The 20,623-nt window shown below is 43.4% G+C and overlaps 1 protein-coding gene across 3 annotated transcripts in view; it reads right to left on the reverse strand.

Annotated features, from left to right (window-relative positions):
- The window catches only part of nsmce2 (NSE2 (MMS21) homolog, SMC5-SMC6 complex SUMO ligase), a 59,962-nt gene that overhangs the window by 12,829 nt on the left and 26,510 nt on the right, over window positions 1-20,623 (reverse strand). For all 3 annotated transcript variants that reach the window (XM_084332630.1, XM_084332631.1, XM_084332632.1), the window contains exons 3-5: window positions 5,149-5,261; window positions 2,208-2,361; window positions 1,998-2,083 (exon numbers count right to left, since the gene is read on the reverse strand). In XM_084332630.1, coding sequence (XP_084188756.1) covers window positions 1,998-2,083; window positions 2,208-2,361; window positions 5,149-5,261 — 353 coding nt within the window. The remainder of the gene's footprint in view (window positions 1-1,997; window positions 2,084-2,207; window positions 2,362-5,148; window positions 5,262-20,623) is intronic.

A 20,623-nucleotide genomic window follows, 5' to 3' on the forward strand; every position in this document is an offset into this window, starting at 1 on the left:
TTTGCCTCTAGGATGGAACCCAGGTAGGTAATTTCGTCTTTCCTTGTGACAATATTGTCACCCACTGTAACTGAGAAGCCGTCGGTCTTGCTGAGTTTGTTATTTGAACCGAAGAGAATGGACTCTGTTTTGCCCATGTGTAATGATAGTTTGTTATCAGCGAGCCATATGCAGATTTTGCCTAGTTCCGTGCTGAGGGTTTTTTCAACCTGCAATTTGTTCTTGTCAGAGACCAGCAGGGCTGAGTCGTCCGCAAACAGGAACAAGTTGCAGTCACAGGCTGACGACATGTCATTTGCATAAATTAGGAAGAGTAGCGGTCCTAGTATGCTTCCTTGTGGAACACCACAGCTCACTGTGAGGGGGGGGGGATAGAGTACCGTTTACCTCTACCATCTGTTCTCTCCCCTCCAGGTAGGATTGCATCCAGCTCACTGATAGGCTATCAAAACCAATTGCTTTTAGCTTGTCCATTAGAATGGAGTGATTGACAGTGTCGAAGGCCTTTTGTAGGTCCAGCATGACCATGCCGCAGTATTTGCCAGCGTCCACCTCTTGTTTGATGTGGTCGTTCAAATAGAGGAGGCATGTGTCAGTGGAGTGGGACGTTCTGAAGCCAGATTGGAATTCGTAGATTAGGTTTTTTTCCGCCAGGTACTTTTCGACCTGTTCGTAGACTATTTTCTCCATGACTTTCGAGATGGAGGTAAGAATAGAAACAGGGCGGTAGTTGCCTGGGTCTAATTTGCTGCCCTTTTTGTGTAGAGGGGTCACTCTCGCAATTTTGAAGTCCTTGGGGACGTGCCCCTGTTTTATAGAGAGGTTTATTATGTGTGTGATGACTGGGGTGATGGCGGCTGCTGCGTCTCTGAGGAATTTGGAGGGGATGTTGTCATGGCCAGTGGCCTTGTTAGGTTGGAGGGCGCTCAATTTTTTGAGTACCTCATCGGTTGTTACCATTTCAAGTTTGAAGTCGTCTTTGTGGACCCCTAGGTTTTTGTAGTATGCTACTATGTGTTCTACCCCATAATGCCCTGAGTGGGAGGGTAGTTTGTTTACCAGTGTTGTGGCTATGTTTGTCAACGTTATGATTAACAAAGCAAGGCATTCGTTTAGTTGCATTAACGTTATATTACTATTGCTATCGATAAATCTAGGTGTTCTAAAATATATTGCTATTGGTAAGACTAGAATAAGTTACATAAAACTTAATGTAACTGTCTCGGAAAAGTCTCGCATAGGGCAATGGCGGACTTTCCGGAAGTAAAAAAGCAAATGAAAGCTTCCGATTGGTCATTTGCTTTCTTTCCCTTGAAACCAGTCACGTCACTCTACTGTGATTGGACCGTTGGCTTGAGTGTAATGTGGGACTTGTAGTTTTTGAACGATTCGCAGCGGAGAGAAAAAAGCACGACTGAGGCTGTAATCTTCACTTGCAAACTGTGCGAGTAATTGATTTTTCCGGTTCGCACACACATATTATTAGGGGCAAATGTGAGTAAAATGGTCGCACTGTAGAGCCCTGGGAAGCCACACTCATTGGCTACAACGATCCACAATCATTTTCGAGATCGGATCTAGATTGATGGAACTACTGCAGCCTGAGTCGGGAGTGGTATTTTGCGCAATACTGTGTACTTTGCACAAGCCTCAAATACCGGCATATAACTCGAGAACCGCTGAACGGATTTTGTCGGATTTTGTCGCTATCGACAGGCAACAAATAAGCCTTCAATTCGATATATATATTGCATTACAAAATATGCACACCGAGCCACTAGGGGTCGCCAAAGTGCCGGTTGCAAAAAGTCCGAAAAACGTCCCACATATGGGGTGTCGCAGGCTAAGAGGTTCTCTCGTTTTCATTATGCATTTATTTAATGGTCAGTACACACGCATTGTAGCAGCTTTCCATCCACTCAGTAGGCGTCAACATCGCGGCCCAAACTGGGAAATAAGATGTGTGACAGTGCTGTCGTCAGGCAGAATGCACCCACCGTGGTGAGGGGACAGCTGAAGTTCACTTGGGTCTGCGTCACGGCAACGTCCTCGTCCTCCATGTCCTCGCCCCCTTCTGGGGTCTCTGCAAACACAACGCATGGCTCCATATCAGCGGCGGTCCAAACCATGAAGACACACGTACATCCTACTTTACTACAGGGTGTTATTACGTATTAATTCATATCTCTCTCTCCCTCCTCTCGTACCCTCGGTGACGGGGTTCCGGATGCTCTCCTTGAAGGCCACCACCTTGCGGTGGTTGTGGAGCTCGGCGTCCGACAGCCTGGCCATGGCATCGGTGAACTGGTTCTTCACTCGGCTGCTCAGAGTAAACAGGGCCTCTGCTGGCTGCTGGGAGGCCTGGATGAGAGAGACCAGATCACTGTAACTGAACATGTCCTCAGCCCTCTGCAGGCTGCTGGAAGGCCTGGAGGAGAGAGACCAGATCACTGTAACTGAACATGTCCTCTGCAGGGAGGCCTGGAGGAGAGAGACCAGATCACTGTAACTGAACATGTCCTCTGCAGGCTGCTGGAAGGCCTGGAGGAGAGAGAGACCAGATCACTGTAACTGAACATGTCCTCTGCAGGCTGCTGGGAGGCCTGGAGGAGAGAGAGACCAGATCACTGTAACTGAACATGTCCTCTGCAGGCTGCTGGGAGGCCTGGAGGAGAGAGAGACCAGATCACTGTAACTGAACATGTCCTCTGCAGGCTGCTGGGAGGCCTGGAGGAGAGAGAGACCAGATCACTGTAACTGAACATGTCCTCTGCAGGCTGCTGGGAGGCCTGGAGGAGAGAGAGACCAGATCACTGTAACTGAACATGTCCTCTGCAGGCTGCTGGGAGGCCTGGAGGAGAGAGAGACCAGATCACTGTAACTGAACATGTCCTCTGCAGGCTGCTGGGAGGCATGGAGGAGAGAGAGACCAGATCACTGTAACTGAACATGTCCTCTGCAGGCTGCTGGGAGGCATGGAGGAGAGAGAGACCAGATCACTGTAACTGAACATGTCCTCTGCAGGCTGCTGGGAGGCATGGAGAGAGAAAACAGTAGGGCTGTCTTAAATACTTAAAAGCTTCGTTCGATGGGCATGAGATTCAAATGGGAAAATAAAATTCGAATATATAAAAGAAATTCTATATATATATTTTTTTCCTGCAAAATCAACTGCCTCTTTTTGTTAACTACAACAAGCAATGCTGTTTGTTATTTAAGATGAGGTCGGACTCGGCACTGACAGATTTGTGTTCATTGTGCTGCTTTTATAAAGCCTCAAATGACGGCTTACAATATTTCATGAAAGCAAAGTGTTTCGTTTGTCTAAGATTTAAAAAGGTTTAAACTTTACAGCACTGACAAAGTTGAACAAAGTGCTCCCACAACATAAAAAAATTAAAAATTATAATAAAAAAAGAAATTAAAAATTCTTTTTTTTAAATCTCGAAGCTTCGAATTAAAATCGAATCTCGGCCCGAAGCTTCGAATGCCAAAAAATTCGAAGGTCAGCCCTAGAGACCAGATCACTGTAACTGAACATGTCCTCTGCAGGCTGCTGGGAGGCATGGACAGCACCGCTTGCAGGTGCATGCAGCGTGCGCAAGAAAAAAAGGAAAAATGTTGCGCGTTCGCGTGACTCCCAACTATAGCCTCGCCTAATGTTCGGCTCACCCGCCTCCTATACATATAGGCATATATAATAAGACAAAATATATCACTTTATCTAAATATCCATCACATAATGTGCCAGGTTACACAGTAAAATGGCGACATCATTGGGTTAAACAAATTATTACATATGGTGTCTGCGTGTAGCACCACATATTAACACTTTGATTGCCACGCAGTATGCCCATCCTTATGCCCAGTCTGCCAGCACTGTAACCCTATGGAGATGTTTACCTTCTTTGCAGGGCTATAACTTTTTAAATATTATAGCTATATCGACATTACTATGGCCCATTCAACATTGGGTATCTATCGTTCCGGATGTGGGAACGTTATAGTTTTTCATTCATACATTGTTGTGTTAATACCGTCAAGAATATAAGTATGTTTTTAAGGTTTTCTGAAGCATATGATAGATTATCGATTGGTGTTTCTTTCCTATACACGCTATATTATAAAATTCAAATGTATATGATCGGTATACATTATGCTTCATCATGCGTGAAGGAAAGGGGGGGGGGGGTCGTTTATAATTCCTTGATCGTCAGTAACGGCTTTATTTAGTATGGGTTGATATGTTGATCAGATGGTTTGCAGTGAAATGAATAAACAATCGGGTTGAAAATAACGTCATATTCCTCTTACCGTTCGCCGATGAGACTGGAGGAAAAATATTCCAATTATTTGACGTCGATCTGCTAGATCCATTTCCCGTTTGTATGACGCAATAAACGCCGAAATCATATTGGTTATTGCGTTTCGAAAGCGATCCCATGCACTCGAGTGTGTATCTAGACCCACGTTACAAGATATTACCGCCGGAGGAATTTCCTCAATGCACCAGCGCCACTTCCGGTTTGGCTTGGAGTGTAACTCGCCCGATCATCCACCAGGCGGCGGTATTGAGGCGTTGCAATATCAGACAGGGTCCAGCTGTAGTCCCGGAGGGAGGCTGGATGAATTATGAATGCCATGGCGAAAAAATGAAATATTTATCCCAAAAACGTGTTTATTCATTGTTGGCGTTCAACGCATGGCGGGCAATAACGAATTATCACGTTGTTGGCGTCCAATGTGTTAACGTCCTCACATACAGAAATCCTAGTTACGTCTGCACAGCGGCACAAACAGCGCTACACTGGCTTATACTAGGGCTGCAACGATTAGTCGACATAATCGGCGACGTCGATCATAAAAACTCGCAGACTTTTAGTGTTGATGCATCGTATAAAAACAGAGAGCCGGTGAAGTTAATTCAAAACTGCGCAAATGTTCATTTGTAACTGCAATGCACTACAGGAAGTGCTGGGGCAGTATAATTTCCATTGTCTGCCATGACTGCATTTTTCTGTTGCCTTTTTTGAGTGACGACAAGGGGGCTCCTGTTGTTTTAATGGTAGAGAAACAGTGCGACGTGACGACAAGGGGGCCCCTGTTGTTCCAATGTTAAAGAAACAGTGTGACGTGATGACCTCTGACCTCCGCTGTGACCCGCTGCACCACGTCCAAGAAGCAGCTGATCTCCCGGTCCAGTCGGGCACAGTCCAGAACTAGAGCCTCCAGCTTGCCCAGGTCAGCGTGCTCCTCTCCCTCTGGGGGACATGAGGGGGGGAGAGGGTCAAACCAAGTCAAATGAGGGGGGGGGGGGGGGGGGGGGGAGAGAGGGGGGGGGGGGGAGAGACAGAGAGAAAGACAACAGAGAGAGAGAGACAGAGAGAGAGGGGGAGAGACAGAGAGAGCAGAGGGGGGGGGGGGGAGGCGTGAATATTAAAGGCAACCAACTTGTGTTCGGCTTTTCTCTGATTGGCCGCGCCCCCCCGCCCCCACGCGCAGGCAAGCGCACGTCCCAAATGAAATCCAAGGAGCAAGCGAGCGGCAGCGCGGCAACCAACTTGTGTACGCGTTGGGCTGCTGTTCCAAGTCCAACCAACTTGTGTTCAGCTGCGGTAGCAGTGGACATACAGTACACCTCCTATCTATGTTGGGATTATGTTTGGTCATGACAAAACAATAAAAATCGCTACTGTTAGTAATGCTGCCACCACCCACTTCAATGACAGAGCTCTCATATTTGCGAATGCATAAACTATATCTTAAATTATGGCGATGTGTCTAATATGGCTGTCGCGAAGTCATTGATAAGCGACAGCCATATTAGACACATAGCCATAATTAAAGATATAGTTTATGCATTCGCAAAATATGAGAGCGCGCCGCTGTCATTGAAGGGCTTCCTACAACAGAGCACCGCCGCTGCTGCTGCTGAAGCTGTATCAAGCCGGCGGCGGTGCACGGACGCCGGGGAAAAACCACCGCGTCGCCCCGCTGGCGCTTCAGGCTCAGCAGCCTCCACGGGCGAAATAACATATAACGTTACAGTTCCACACTGATGTACAGTGAGTGTCTAATATGGCTGTCGCGAAGTCATGCCTCTCCCTCTGAAAGCCGATCCACGCTGTGTATCATAGACTACCAGATTCACTCGTGTATAAAAGCCCACACAGTTATGAAATGCGCTGAACTAGAAAGCGTAACGTTATTATGTTTCGCGTTCCATTGATTAACGCCATTACCTGCTGTGCTGTAGGAAGCAGAGGTACAGTAAGTTACAGTAGGTGTAGGTTACATGTTTAATCAAAGCCCATACAATTTTTTAGATGAATGATTGTGGATATAATATAGAAAACACATCATTATGATATTGTCAGAGGGAGAGGCATGACTTCGCGACAGCCATATTAGACACTCACTGTACATCAGTGTGGAACTGTAACGTTATATGTTATTTCGCCCGTGGAGGCTGCTGAGCCTGAAGCGCCAGCGGGGCGACGCGGTGGTTTTTCCCCGACGTCCGTGCACCGCCGCCGGCTTGATACAGCTTCAGCAGCAGCGCAGCGGCGGTGCTCTGTTGTAGGAAGCCCTTCAATGACAGCGGCGCGCTCTCATATTTTGCGAATGCATAAACTATATCTTAAATTATGGCTATGTGTCTAATATGGCTGTCGCTTATCAATGACTTTGCGACAGCCATATTAGACACATCGCCATAATTTAAGATATAGTTTATGCATTCGCAAATATGAGAGCTCTGTAATTGAAGTGGGTGGTGGCAGCATTACTAACAGTAGCGATTTTTATTGTTTTGTCATGACCAAACATAATCCCAACATAGATAGGAGGTGTACTGTATGTCAAATGTCGGTCATGTGGTGGAAGTGTTTAGTACAGTCACACAACAGAACACCGCTGTAGAGTACAGTCACACAACAGAACACCGCTGGTTCGACCAGCGCTTTTGCCGCGTCTCTCTTTGCGCGAGGGCGTGTGCTAGTGGATTGATTGATTGGCCGTGTGGCCAATCAGAGAAACGCTGAACGAAAAGCTGAACACAAGTTGGTTGCCTTTAATATTCACGCGGGGGGGAGACAGAGAGAAAGAGACAACAGAGAGAGAGAGAGACAGAGACAACAGAGAGAGGGGGTGAGTGAGAGAGAGAGCAGAGAGGGAGAGAGAGAGCAGAGGGGGGGGGAGAGACAGTGAGAGAGAGAGCAGAGAGGGAGAGTGAGAGAGAGCAGAGGGGGGGGGAGAGACAGTGAGAGAGAGCAGAGAGAGCGGGAGAGAGAGCAGAGAGGGGGAGAGAGAGAGGGAGTGAGAGAGAGCAGAGAGGGAGAGAGCAGAGAGGGAGAGAGAGCAGAGAGGGAGAGGGAGAGAGAGCAGAGAGGGAGAGTGAGAGAGAGCAGAGAGAGAGGGGGAGAGAGAGAGAGCAGAGAGGGAGAGTGAGAGAGCAGAGAGTGAGAGAGCAGAGAGGGAGAGTGAGAGAGAGCAGAGAGGGAGAGAGAGAGAGCAGAGAGAGAGAGGGGAAGAGAGAGACGGAGAGCAGAGGGGGGGAGAGAAAGAGACAACAGAGAGAGAGACAGAGACAAAAGAGAGAGGGGGTGAGTGAGAGAGCAGAGAAGGGGAGAGAGAGCAGAGGGGGGAGAGAGACAGTGAGAGAGAGCAGAGAGAGCGGGAGAGAGAGCAGAGAGGGAGAGAGAGCAGAGAGAACGGGAGAGAGCAGAGCGGGGGAGAGAGCAGAGAGGGGGAGAGAGTGAGAGTGCAGAGAGTGAGAGCAGAGAGTGAGAGAGAGAGTGAGAGAGAGCAGAGAGGGAGAGTGAGAGAGAGCAGAGAGAGAGCAGAGAGAGCGGGAGAGAGAGTGAGAGAGCAGAGAGAGCGGGAGAGAGAGCAGAGAGAGTGGGAGAGAGAGAGAGCAGAGAGAGGGGGAGAGAGAGAGAGCAGAGAGGGAGAGTGAGAGAGCAGAGAGGGAGAGAGAGAGCAGAGAGGGAGAGTGAGAGAGAGCAGAGGGAGAGTGAGAGAAAGCAGAGAGAGCGGGAGAGAGAGCAGAGAGAGCGGGAGAGGTGTTAGCAGTCCAAGAGAGAGGTTGTGTTCTCAGGAGCTCCTGGAAAACCTCCAGATTTTAGGCTGAAAACTCAAGTGGAATAGTGCTTTGTTGGAGTAATAACGAAGTAAATATCACTGGACTGAGAGGTCTACCTCATAAACCAAACCAAAACCTGGATATCTCTACAAGGAGACAAAAAGGATTATACCAACTTCTAGTGGACTAGTGCTTTGTTGGAGTCATAACAGAGTAAGTACTATAAGAGGCCTACCAAAAACTGAATAATACTGACATTTTAGTCAGACATTTTAGCTAAAACACCTACCTACAATTATAAACTGGATAGAAATCTTGGTTTGAACCAGACACCTTGGCAGACAACCCGAAGGACATAGGTGTGAAGTTCTTGAACTCTTGGAACAATGGAAACAGGGCCACGCAGTCCCCCTGATTCAAATGCAAATGAGGACCAAACACACTCAGGCTGCGGTTACACTAATGGCCAGTTTTCGTTTCGTTTTCAGGGTCAGTTTCGCTTTTCAGAACGCAACGTAATGGCAGGCAAGTTAGACATTGTTTTTGCCTCCTGAGCACAGTGATGTATATACATGTAGTACAATGCCAAAGCAGTAGGTGGCAGTAGGTGGCGATGTAGTTCAAACATGAAGGCAATTTTCAACCAATCAGAAAAGTTGAATGTGCCAATACACTTCCTGCTAAAAATCAACAATCCACCATCTTTAAATGCCTCGCGTGAGCCATTTAGCCAACGTAGCATTTATTTTTCAGCAAAGAAAGTGCAATAAAAGTGCAATAAACAAAACGGATACATTCACTGTGTGTTCTGCCTCTCATTTGTTGATGAAACAAAACTAACATCAACATAATTGACCACCAAGAGCGGAGTTTAGTCTCACAAAAAGATCGTCGCCGATTTTGTTAGCTTACGTGCTAACGTGATTGAGATATGCCAGTATAACAGTATAGCATTGTGGCTAGCAGCGAAGTTTGTTAGCTTACGTGCTAACGTGATTGGGATATGCCATTATAACAGTATAGCATTGTGGCTAGCAGCTTGGTAACGTTAATGCTAGCAGAATGAATGGATGTAAACTTTATTTAACAGATTGCAGAATGGGTACAATACAATACGGCTCAATACAAACAATTGTTAAGGGAATGCAGACTGTTGTAGCTTGGACTGGGCTTGACAACACATAGTAGCTGCAGCTATTTGGTTTGGGACAGCTCTCTGTCACCGGAAGGGCACGCAGATGGTATCTACTGTGCATGGGCGTTTTCGCAACAACGGCTCATGCAGACTACTATGGAAGCAAATGAGTGCCATAAGTATTTGAATTTAATCAGACACCGCATTTATAGCATTGAAAATAATTACTTTGAAAACATGTATAATAACTTTGAAAACATGTATCTGAATTTTTTTCAGACACCGCATTTATAGTTCCAGACACCGCATTTATAGTTTCAGACACCGAATTTATAGCATTGCAAATAAATACTATGAAAATCATGTATCTGAATTTTTTTGCTCAGAGTTTACCAAAAATGCAGTGTTAATAAAAAAAAGTCGAATGCATAATAAAATTCAATGTAAAAATGCAGTGTTCATTAAAAAATTCGAATGCATAATAAAATTCAATGTAAAAATGCAGTGTTCATTAAAAAATTCGATGCATAATTGCGGTGTATATAATTCGATGTCAAAAATTGCGGGGTGTGGATTTCGACGTAAAAAACCCAACATCCGGGTTACCCAGACAGGATAAAGCAATCGAGCTGGATGTGATCGAACTGACTTCTGGCCTATCACTGCACGGCTTTGTCAGTCATGTGATCACAACAACCCAGGAAGCCTTTCCTCCCGACGACAAAGAGAAGAGAAGGTGGCTGAAGCCTGAAGTTGATACAGTAAGTTTGATCTCAATGATAAACAATAATTAACAGGTAGGCTAACGGCAGGCACCACTACGAATTGAAAATGGGGGACCCTGATGTAAACAAGACGAAAGTCTTTCTCTGGTCTGCATCCCCTTAACAATTGTGTGTATTGAGCCGTACTGTATTGTACCCATTCTGCAATCTGTTAAATAAAGTTTTCAATCATTCATTCAGGCTAGGCTAACATTAGGTACTACTACTAGTTAGGTAACGTTAGCTAGAATCCAAATCGAAAATCAAGAATCCAAATCAAAAGTCTTATATAAGGTTATGAGATGAACATGTAGGTTATGAAATGAATATGTATGTAATAAAAACGCAGCTCAACGCATACATTTGATCTAGAACCCCGTTTGTTGTCCCCTAACTGTTATACGAAGATGGCCGGCGGTCTCGTGACAACCAGAATACAAAACATTACCTGTTGTTATTGTTAAGTCGCTATCTTGTGATAGTAACATGGTCGTGGTGTGAATTACCTGGCTCTAAATTAAAGTATTTTTGGATGACACAACACAGTAATAAGAAGGATGGCAAGTGTATGATGGCATGCATGTACAATAATGCTGTGTATACCCTAATTATATTTATTCTTAATGTACTGTATATATCCACATGTGTTTGTACATATAACTGCATATAAACCTTTTACATATCTGTAGATACTACTATATCTATATCTGTACATATCCCTTACCTACTCTTACTAGTTACGCTGCTGGCCAGTATGACTACCATAGTGTCTTTATACCTGCTGCATCAATGTACATAATAATACTACAACTCTGTACATATATATGATCTGATTAGCATTATTACTCAGTAGTACTGATTTATATATTTTAAACAATATAATGAATTAAGGTTTTGTTTTATTTGTCACATAAGGTACATGTACATTACAGTGAAACACTTGGTTCTGTATGAGCCTCCTGAGATTGTGCTTCATAGAAGTTAGACATCTCTTTGATCCAATGACCTTGTAGTAGACAGAAATCTATTTGTTTGTTTCTTCATATCACAGTTTACAATTTATTTTCTTTTTGCAGGCATGACTTCACCCCAACATCCCCTGAGTGGAACATGGAAAGAGTGTTGACCTTGATGTTTATCGTTGTCTTTCAACCATATTGTTTGTTACTGTTTAATAAATTGTTTGTTACTGTTGATGTTTAATAAATGTTTATCGTCGTCTTTCAACACCCTGCCTCAGACTCCTATCCATGGTAACTCCCAGCTATTACTAAAGTTGATTTCAAGACGTGACTCGGGGGCGTTCCAAGGGTGCGTTCCAGCAGAGGTGTTCATTGACTCCAGTGTTTATTATGTATTTTCACAGCAGAAAAACACTCAAGTTATTCCTTTCTTCCGTTCAGAATCAGCCAGCCTGTTGTATATTGAACAGCCCAGTATATGTATTAGGGATGCACAGTATGGACGTTTTTTCAGCCGATAACGGATCACTACCTGCTGCTCATGGCGAATACTGATAACTTCATAACCTGTAGTTTATACACAACTGAGGGTCTACAGATCTAAAGGACAACAACCAATCAGAGCACTTGTCTGCCATAAAAACATAATACATCTGTAAAATAACAAGGGAACAAAGGTGAATTGTGCCACATTTATTTTAAACGTGTTTTATGTTTACTCTGGTGTTTAAATTTCTGTGAATATAGTTTGTATTATGTACTGTTTACATTTTGTACAATCGTCGTTTCTGTAAATGAGGGAAACCTCAGAGGCTTACGATTTTAAATAAAGGTTGAAATGAAAAAATTTGGTTACAGAAAAAGACCTAACCTCTCTTTCTCAGTCATCAGATAGAACATGCTCACAACATTGAACAGCAGCAATGTAGATGTCACAGACTGGGATGCAGCTCGTAGGTCAACAGCTTCTCTTAAAGCAGCCATTAGTCCATCAGTCAGTGGGCTCTCTGTGTTTGGGACAATGACACTAGAGTGGCCATCAGGAGCAAATCCACTGTTCTCCCACTCAATCTGAGGAATATCCACACCCTAAAAACAACAGAAATAGAAAGCCTTATTTGTGGTATTAATTATCTTGATAGACAGCAGCAGTAAGGTGGGCACTTATGGCTTTTGAAATCTGTATGCTCCTACTCATTTATCTTTCTGTTTTCACATACTGTAACTCATTTTCTAGGACTATAAGCCCTAAACCACTGCCCATGTTGTTTAGCAAATGTTCATGGCTCTTATTCTGACCTACACTTTTGTAATTCACTCAGCATATGAATTGTTCCCACATGTAAGAGAAATTACATTTTCTCATCAGGAAACCTTTCTTATGCATTTGACACATCCCAACTTTTGCCATACAGTATAACTATGCTATAGTTCAAATATTTTCACCTATTTACCTTGCTGTCAGATAGCCCTTTCTGGTGGGGAACAGGCTTTATAGCCACCTACAGTATGCTCTCTTAAAAGGGTGCTCTGGGATGAAAATACAGGGGAAGTTCAATGGAGTCTGGTAGGTGTTTGCAAGAGCATGGATAGCGGTTTCAGTTTTTGAGTGGCTGAGGGATCAATACTATTGAAAGCATTGAAGTTGTAAAAATTGGACAAAGTTACCTCCATGTTATCAGAAACTGGAATTGGGTGATGGATTCGTCCCAGCTCCCACAGCTGATTTAGGGTCATATGGCCTTCTGTTCTTATAGGATGATTTGCCCAGCCACTGTGCAATGTGTCCAGGTCATCGTGAAGCCGTGGCAGGAACACATAATGGCAACAGAAGAGGTGTGTAGCATTGCCAATGTTGAGGAACCCCTCTTCTTCAAGGTAGTGTAGAGCATCATAGTAGATGACTGTAACAGCTGTCCACATGTCTCGCCATAGCCTCTCTATCCTGGAAAATTGCGAGTTTACCAGAACATTTTAAAGTTAAAGGACAGGGAATGGCAATATTTGCATTTGTGGCAGATTTGACATGGAATTATTATGTATGTATAATAAACAACTGATCATGTAAGATCTCAGCAGTTTCTTTTGTTGAGAAAAGGTTTCCAGCAACAACAAATGCACAGATGGATTTTATTTTAAATGCAATCCAATGATCTGATGTTCATTGTGTGTATTTCTTTATCTACCCTTTCATGAGTCATTATTGTCAGTCCAAAACAAGAGATTATGTTTTTGTAACATGTTTCTAAAACATTATCTCGTGTTATTTACATACTAAGACAATAGGTGTGACATACAAATGTAATTCGACACACACTGCCCAGCAAAAACTGTACATTTTTATTTTTGCAGCAAGGAAGAGATTGTTTAATTTGCATGATGAAGAGGTCACAGTTAAGTACCCTTTGACTGACATCAACTCCCACCGTAGAGAGGAATTTTACCTCACACTATTGCAAATAACAGTACTGCTTCTAGTAGGTATATGTGTAGCAAACAGTACAGTTCTGGCATGGCAGCAGTGAGATGGTGTCTTTCAACTAGCAATCTCTGATCTTTTGGGCTTACCGTTGGTTGTGAACACTCTTGCCAGATATAAAGCTGCCCCTTCCAGTGCCACGGACTGTAAACATGAGACGTGGAACGTCCACATTTTCCACCCCCTGATCAGCTCGTACCCTAAAATATACCAACAATTACAACAAAGACCACATTAAGTGTTGGTTTCAACGGCCCCCCACTGCCTCAGGAAATATTTACCTAAGAGGGAAACCAAACTTCTTGACAGATTCTTGGAAGAAGGCCAGATAAATAAATTATATTTTCATCAGTCTACAGCATTGGTATTGTGTAGTGTTTGGTGAATTTATTGTATTATTGTATATATTATATTGTATATAAGCTAGTTGAAAGACACCATCTCACTGCTGCCATGCCAGAACTGTACTGTTTGCTACACATATACCTACTAGAAGCAGTACTGTTATTTGCAATAGTGTGAGGTAAAATTCCTCTCTACGGTGGGAGTTGATGTCAGTCAAAGGGTACTTAACTGTGACCTCTTCATCATGCAAATTAAACAATCTCTTCCTTGCTGCAAAAATAAAAATGTAGTTTTTGCTGGGCAGTGTGTGTCGAATTACATTTGTATGTCACACCTATTGTCTTAGTATGTAAATAACACGAGATAATGTTTTAGAAACATGTTACAAAAACATAATCTCTTGTTTTGGACTGACAATAATGACTCATGAAAGGGTAGATAAAGAAATACACACAATGAACATCAGATCATTGGATTGCATTTAAAATAAAATCCATCTGTGCATTTGTTGTTGCTGGAAACCTTTTCTCAACAAAAGAAACTGCTGAGATCTTACATGATCAGTTGTTTATTATACATACATAATAATTCCATGTCAAATCTGCCACAAATGCAAATATTGCCATTCCCTGTCCTTTAACTTTAAAATGTTCTGGTAAACTCGCAATTTTCCAGGATAGAGAGGCTATGGCGAGACATGTGGACAGCTGTTACAGTCATCTACTATGATGCTCTACACTACCTTGAAGAAGAGGGGTTCCTCAACATTGGCAATGCTACACACCTCTTCTGTTGCCATTATGTGTTCCTGCCACGGCTTCACGATGACCTGGACACATTGCGCAGTGGCTGGGCAAATCATCCTATAAGAACAGAAGGCCATATGACCCTAAATCAGCTGTGGGAGCTGGGACGAATCCATCACCCAATTCCAGTTTCTGATAACATGGAGGTAACTTTGTCCAATTTTTACAACTTCAATGCTTTCAATAGTATTGATCCCTCAGCCACTCAAAAACTGAAACCGCTATCCATGCTCTTGCAAACACCTACCAAACTCCATTGAACTTCCCCTGTATTTTCATCCCAGAGCACCCTTTTAAGAGAGCATACTGTAGGTGGCTATAAAGCCTGTTCCCCACCAGAAAGGGCTATCTGACAGCAAGGTAAATAGGTGAAAATATTTGAACTATAGCATAGTTATACTGTATGGCAAAAGTTGGGATGTGTCAAATGCATAAGAAAGGTTTCCTGATGAGAAAATGTAATTTCTCTTACATGTGGGAACAATTCATATGCTGAGTGAATTACAAAAGTGTAGGTCAGAATAAGAGCCATGAACATTTGCTAAACAACATGGGCAGTGGTTTAGGGCTTATAGTCCTAGAAAATGAGTTACAGTATGTGAAAACAGAAAGATAAATGAGTAGGAGCATACAGATTTCAAAAGCCATAAGTGCCCACCTTACTGCTGCTGTCTATCAAGATAATTAATACCACAAATAAGGCTTTCTATTTCTCTTGTTTTTAGGGTGTGGATATTCCTCAGATTGAGTGGGAGAACAGTGGATTTGCTCCTGATGGCCACTCTAGTGTCATTGTCCCAAACACAGAGAGCCCACTGACTGATGGACTAATGGCTGCTTTAAGAGAAGCTGTTGACCTACGAGCTGCATCCCAGTCTGTGACATCTACATTGCTGCTGTTCAATGTTGTGAGCATGTTCTATCTGATGACTGAGAAAGAGAGGTTAGGTCTTTTTCTGTAACCAAATTTTTTCATTTCAACCTTTATTTAAAATCGTAAGCCTCTGAGGTTTCCCTCATTTACAGAAACGACGATTGTACAAAATGTAAACAGTACATAATACAAACTATATTCACAGAAATTTAAACACCAGAGTAAACATAAAACACGTTTAAAATAAATGTGGCACAATTCACCTTTGTTCCCTTGTTATTTTACAGATGTATTATGTTTTTATGGCAGACAAGTGCTCTGATTGGTTGTTGTCCTTTAGATCTGTAGACCCTCAGTTGTGTATAAACTACAGGTTATGAAGTTATCAGTATTCGCCATGAGCAGCAGGTAGTGATCCGTTATCGGCTGAAAAAACGTCCATACTGTGCATCACTAATACATATACTGGGCTGTTCAATATACAACAGGCTGGCTGATTCTGAACGGAAGAAAGGAATAACTTGAGTGTTTTTCTGCTGTGAAAATACATAATAAACACTGGAGTCAATGAACACCTCTGCTGGAACGCACCCTTGGAACGCCCCCGAGTCACGTCTTGAAATCAACTTTAGTAATAGCTGGGAGTTACCATGGATAGGAGTCTGAGGCAGGGTGTTGAAAGACGACGATAAACATTTATTAAACATCAACAGTAACAAACAATTTATTAAACAGTAACAAACAATATGGTTGAAAGACAACGATAAACATCAAGGTCAACACTCTTTCCATGTTCCACTCAGGGGATGTTGGGGTGAAGTCATGCCTGCAAAAAGAAAATAAATTGTAAACTGTGATATGAAGAAACAAACAAATAGATTTCTGTCTACTACAAGGTCATTGGATCAAAGAGATGTCTAACTTCTATGAAGCACAATCTCAGGAGGCTCATACAGAACCAAGTGTTTCACTGTAATGTACATGTACCTTATGTGACAAATAAAACAAAACCTTAATTCATTATATTGTTTAAAATATATAAATCAGTACTACTGAGTAATAATGCTAATCAGATCATATATATGTACAGAGTTGTAGTATTATTATGTACATTGATGCAGCAGGTATAAAGATATACTGGCCAGCAGCGTAACTAGTAAGAGTAGGTAAGGGATATGTACAGATATAGATATAGTAGTATCTACAGATATGTAAAAGGTTTATATGCAGTTATATGTACAAACACATGTGGATATATACAGTACATTAAGAATAAATATAATTAGGGTATACACAGCATTATTGTACATGCATGCCATCATACACTTGCCATCCTTCTTATTACTGTGTTGTGTCATCCAAAAATACTTTAATTTAGAGCCAGGTAATTCACACCACGACCATGTTACTATCACAAGATAGCGACTTAACAATAACAACAGGTAATGTTTTGTATTCTGGTTGTCACGAGACCGCCGGCCATCTTCGTATAACAGTTAGGGGACAACAAACGGGGTTCTAGATCAAATGTATGCGTTGAGCTGCGTTTTTATTACATATTGCATACATATTCATTTCATAACCTACATGTTCATCTCATAACCTTATATAAGACTTTTGATTTGGATTCTTGATTTTCGATTTGGATTCTAGCTAACGTTACCTAACTAGTAGTAGTACCTAATGTTAGCCTAGCCTGAATGAATGATTGAAAACTTTATTTAACAGATTGCAGAATGGGTACAATACAGTACGGCTCAATACACACAATTGTTAAGGGGATGCAGACCAGAGAAAGACTTTCGTCTTGTTTACATCAGGGTCCCCCATTTTCAATTCGTAGTGGTGCCTGCCGTTAGCCTACCTGTTAATTATTGTTTATCATTGAGATCAAACTTACTGTATCAACTTCAGGCTTCAGCCACCTTCTCTTCTCTTTGTCGTCGGGAGGAAAGGCTTCCTGGGTTGTTGTGATCACATGACTGACAAAGCCGTGCAGTGATAGGCCAGAAGTCAGTTCGATCACATCCAGCTCGATTGCTTTATCCTGTCTGGGTAACCCGGATGTTGGGTTTTTTACGTCGAAATCCACACCCCGCAATTTTTGACATCGAATTATATACACCGCAATTATGCATCGAATTTTTTAATGAACACTGCATTTTTACATTGAATTTTATTATGCATTCGAATTTTTTAATGAACACTGCATTTTTACATTGAATTTTATTATGCATTCGATTTTTTTTATTAACACTGCATTTTTGGTAAACTCTGAGCAAAAAAATTCAGATACATGATTTTCATAGTATTTATTTGCAATGCTATAAATTCGGTGTCTGAAACTATAAATGCGGTGTCTGGAACTATAAATGCGGTGTCTGAAAAAATTCAGATACATGTTTTCAAAGTTATTATACATGTTTTCAAAGTAATTATTTTCAATGCTATAAATGCGGTGTCTGATTAAATTCAAATACTTATGGCACTCATTTGCTTCCATAGACTACACGCTGTTGTCTGTGCGTTTTTTAGCGTTTCTCCAAAACGCAAACACAATTTTGCGTTTCAGCCGTATCCACAAAAAAACGCCAAAAAACGCATTTCTGTGTAATAGGGACATGAAACGTATTCAAAAACGTATAAAAAAACGCCACAAATACACTAGTCTAACCATGGCCTCAGGCTGGAGCTGAAAAACCTCAAAGAGATGTCAACAGCCAAACTGGAGGCAGAAATGCTGACATCCATGGGCAAAGTTGAAGAGGTGTCGAACGAAAACAATCTAATCAGGCAGGAAATGCAAAACCTCAAAGAGATGTCAACAGCCAAACCAGCTCTGACCACCGAACAGCCCCAAAAAACAGAGACATCAGTAATTCAAGAGGAAGATCCAGAGGACAACCAACCAACCACAACAACAGACACCCAAGACACCCCACCTCCAACATCACCCACCAAATCTCAAGAAAGTCCACAAATTGTACTCATGGACTCAAACGGGAGAAATGTAGAGGAAGAAAAACTCTTCCCAAACCACAGAGTTAAGAAACTAAAGTGCCAGAATACCAATCGGGCTATAGAGCTACTGACAGGAAACATCCTGGGGTCCCCCAGCCACATCATAATACACACAGGCACAAACAACCTGAGAATGCAGACAGGGGAGGAGGTGACCAAATCTGTCATGGAAGTAATCGAAAAAGCCACGTCAACATTTCCCAGCGCAAAAGTAGTAATCTCGGCACTGCTACCCAGATGGGATTACCACCCAGACTTCATACAAAGTATTAATGCACACATCTCCAGAAAAACGTATACATGGCAGCTCACCCCACCCTAGACCTGTACATGCATGACGATGTTCACATCCTCAAAAGAGCAGTCCCTAACTTCGCAAAGACCCTGAAAGACGTTGCACTAAACCGTAGCCCCATCACATCCTACAGGAGCAACAGAGTCAAGTCAAGTCAAGAGTTTTAATTGTCACGGCATACAGGTATACAATGAAATGCGGGTGGTCTTGCCCGCAACGATGTGCAATACAGTGGTACATATAATAGAATCAAAAGAAGAAAACAACATTGTGCAGTAACAGGTAGCAGGTAACATGGAGTGACATCTCGGTATCTGTACATAGTTATTTACAGAGCATGTGTGACATGCTAGTTAGCTTTGGTAGTGCAATACACTGTTCCTGTTATTCTAATTTAAAGTGTCCTTTCCTTTGGCCATAAGTGTGCGTGTGTGCGACATGAGTGTGTGCCCGCTCATGTTAAAGTGTTAAGTGGCTGCTCGTGTGTGAGCGTGCACAGTGTGCGTGTCGTGTGTGTGTTCATGTGTGCTTGTGTGTGGACAGTTCAATGTTCTGAGCACTCAATGTTCATTGTTCATGGCTCTGATGGCCTGGGGGAAGAAGCTGAGCCTAAGCCGCTCTGTCCTAGTAGCTGGGGTTCGCAGGCGTCTGCCTGACCTCAGCAGCTGAAACAGGCTGTTATTGGGGTGGTGAGGGTCTTTCATTATCCTGCAGGCTCTGGATTTGCACCTCTTGTTGTATAGAACCTGCAGGGGGGGTAGTGCAATACCCGTGGTACACTCGGCTGAGCGCACCACTTTCTGTAGGGCCTTCTTGTCCTGTGCCGTGCTGTTTCCATACCAGGCAGTGATGTTTCCGGTCAGGATGCTCTCTACAGCTCCTGAGTAGAAGGACTGGAGTATCTTCCCCGATACTCTGAACTTCCTTAACTGTCTCAGGTGGTAGAGACGCTGTTTCGCCTTCTTTACTACTGTGTCTATGTGTGTTGACCATGTCAGGTCCTCTGAGATGTGGACCCCCAGGTACTTGAAGCTGCTCACCCTGTCCACGGTAGCCCCGTTTATCATCAGTGGTGTGTGTGTCTCCTGCTGTCCTCTCCTATAATCCACGATCAGTTCCTTGGTTTTGCCAATGTTCAGGAGCAGGCTGTTGTCCTGGCACCAGCGTTCCAGTACCTCAACCTCCTCCCGGTAGGCCTTCTCGTCGTTGTCCGAGATCAGCCCCACCACCACCGTGTCATCTGCGAACTTCACTATGGAGTTGGAGCTGAACTTGGCCACACAGTCGTGTGTGTAGAGTGAGTACAGCAGGGGGCTCAGAACACAGCCCTGGGGGGACCCGATGCTCAGGGTGATGGTGTTGGAGGTCTGACCCCCCACCCTGACCGCCTGGGGTCTTTCGCTCAGAAAGTCCAGTACCCAGGCGCTCAGGGCGGAGCTCAGACCTAGCTCGATCAGCTTGTCCACCAGTCTGGTGGAGACTATGGTGTTGAACGCTGAGCTGTAGTCAATGAACAACAGTCTCACATAGCCCCCCTTCTGACGGTCAAGGTGCGAGAGGGTGCTGTGCAGTACCTGGGAGACCGCGTCGTCGGTGGACCTGTTTGTCCTGTATGCAAATTGCATAGGGTCCATATCACTGGGGAGGGAGGCACAAATGTGGTCCTTGACCAGCCTGAAACCGTGGGTGGATAGCACCATTAGAGCAGCTCTGAACTCTCGTACCACCGCCTACAACCTGGGTAGAGAGTCAGGAAACATGGAGGAGTATAAGGCTTCAGTCTATACTCTACGCAAAGCTGTCAAACTTGCTAAGAGGACATATGCTGATAAACTGGAGACACAAATGGCACAAAACGA

Source organism: Notolepis coatsorum (genome assembly GCF_963971535.1).
Source record: "Notolepis coatsorum genome assembly, chromosome: 17".
NCBI classification, from domain to species: Eukaryota; Metazoa; Chordata; class Actinopteri; order Aulopiformes; family Paralepididae; genus Notolepis; species Notolepis coatsorum.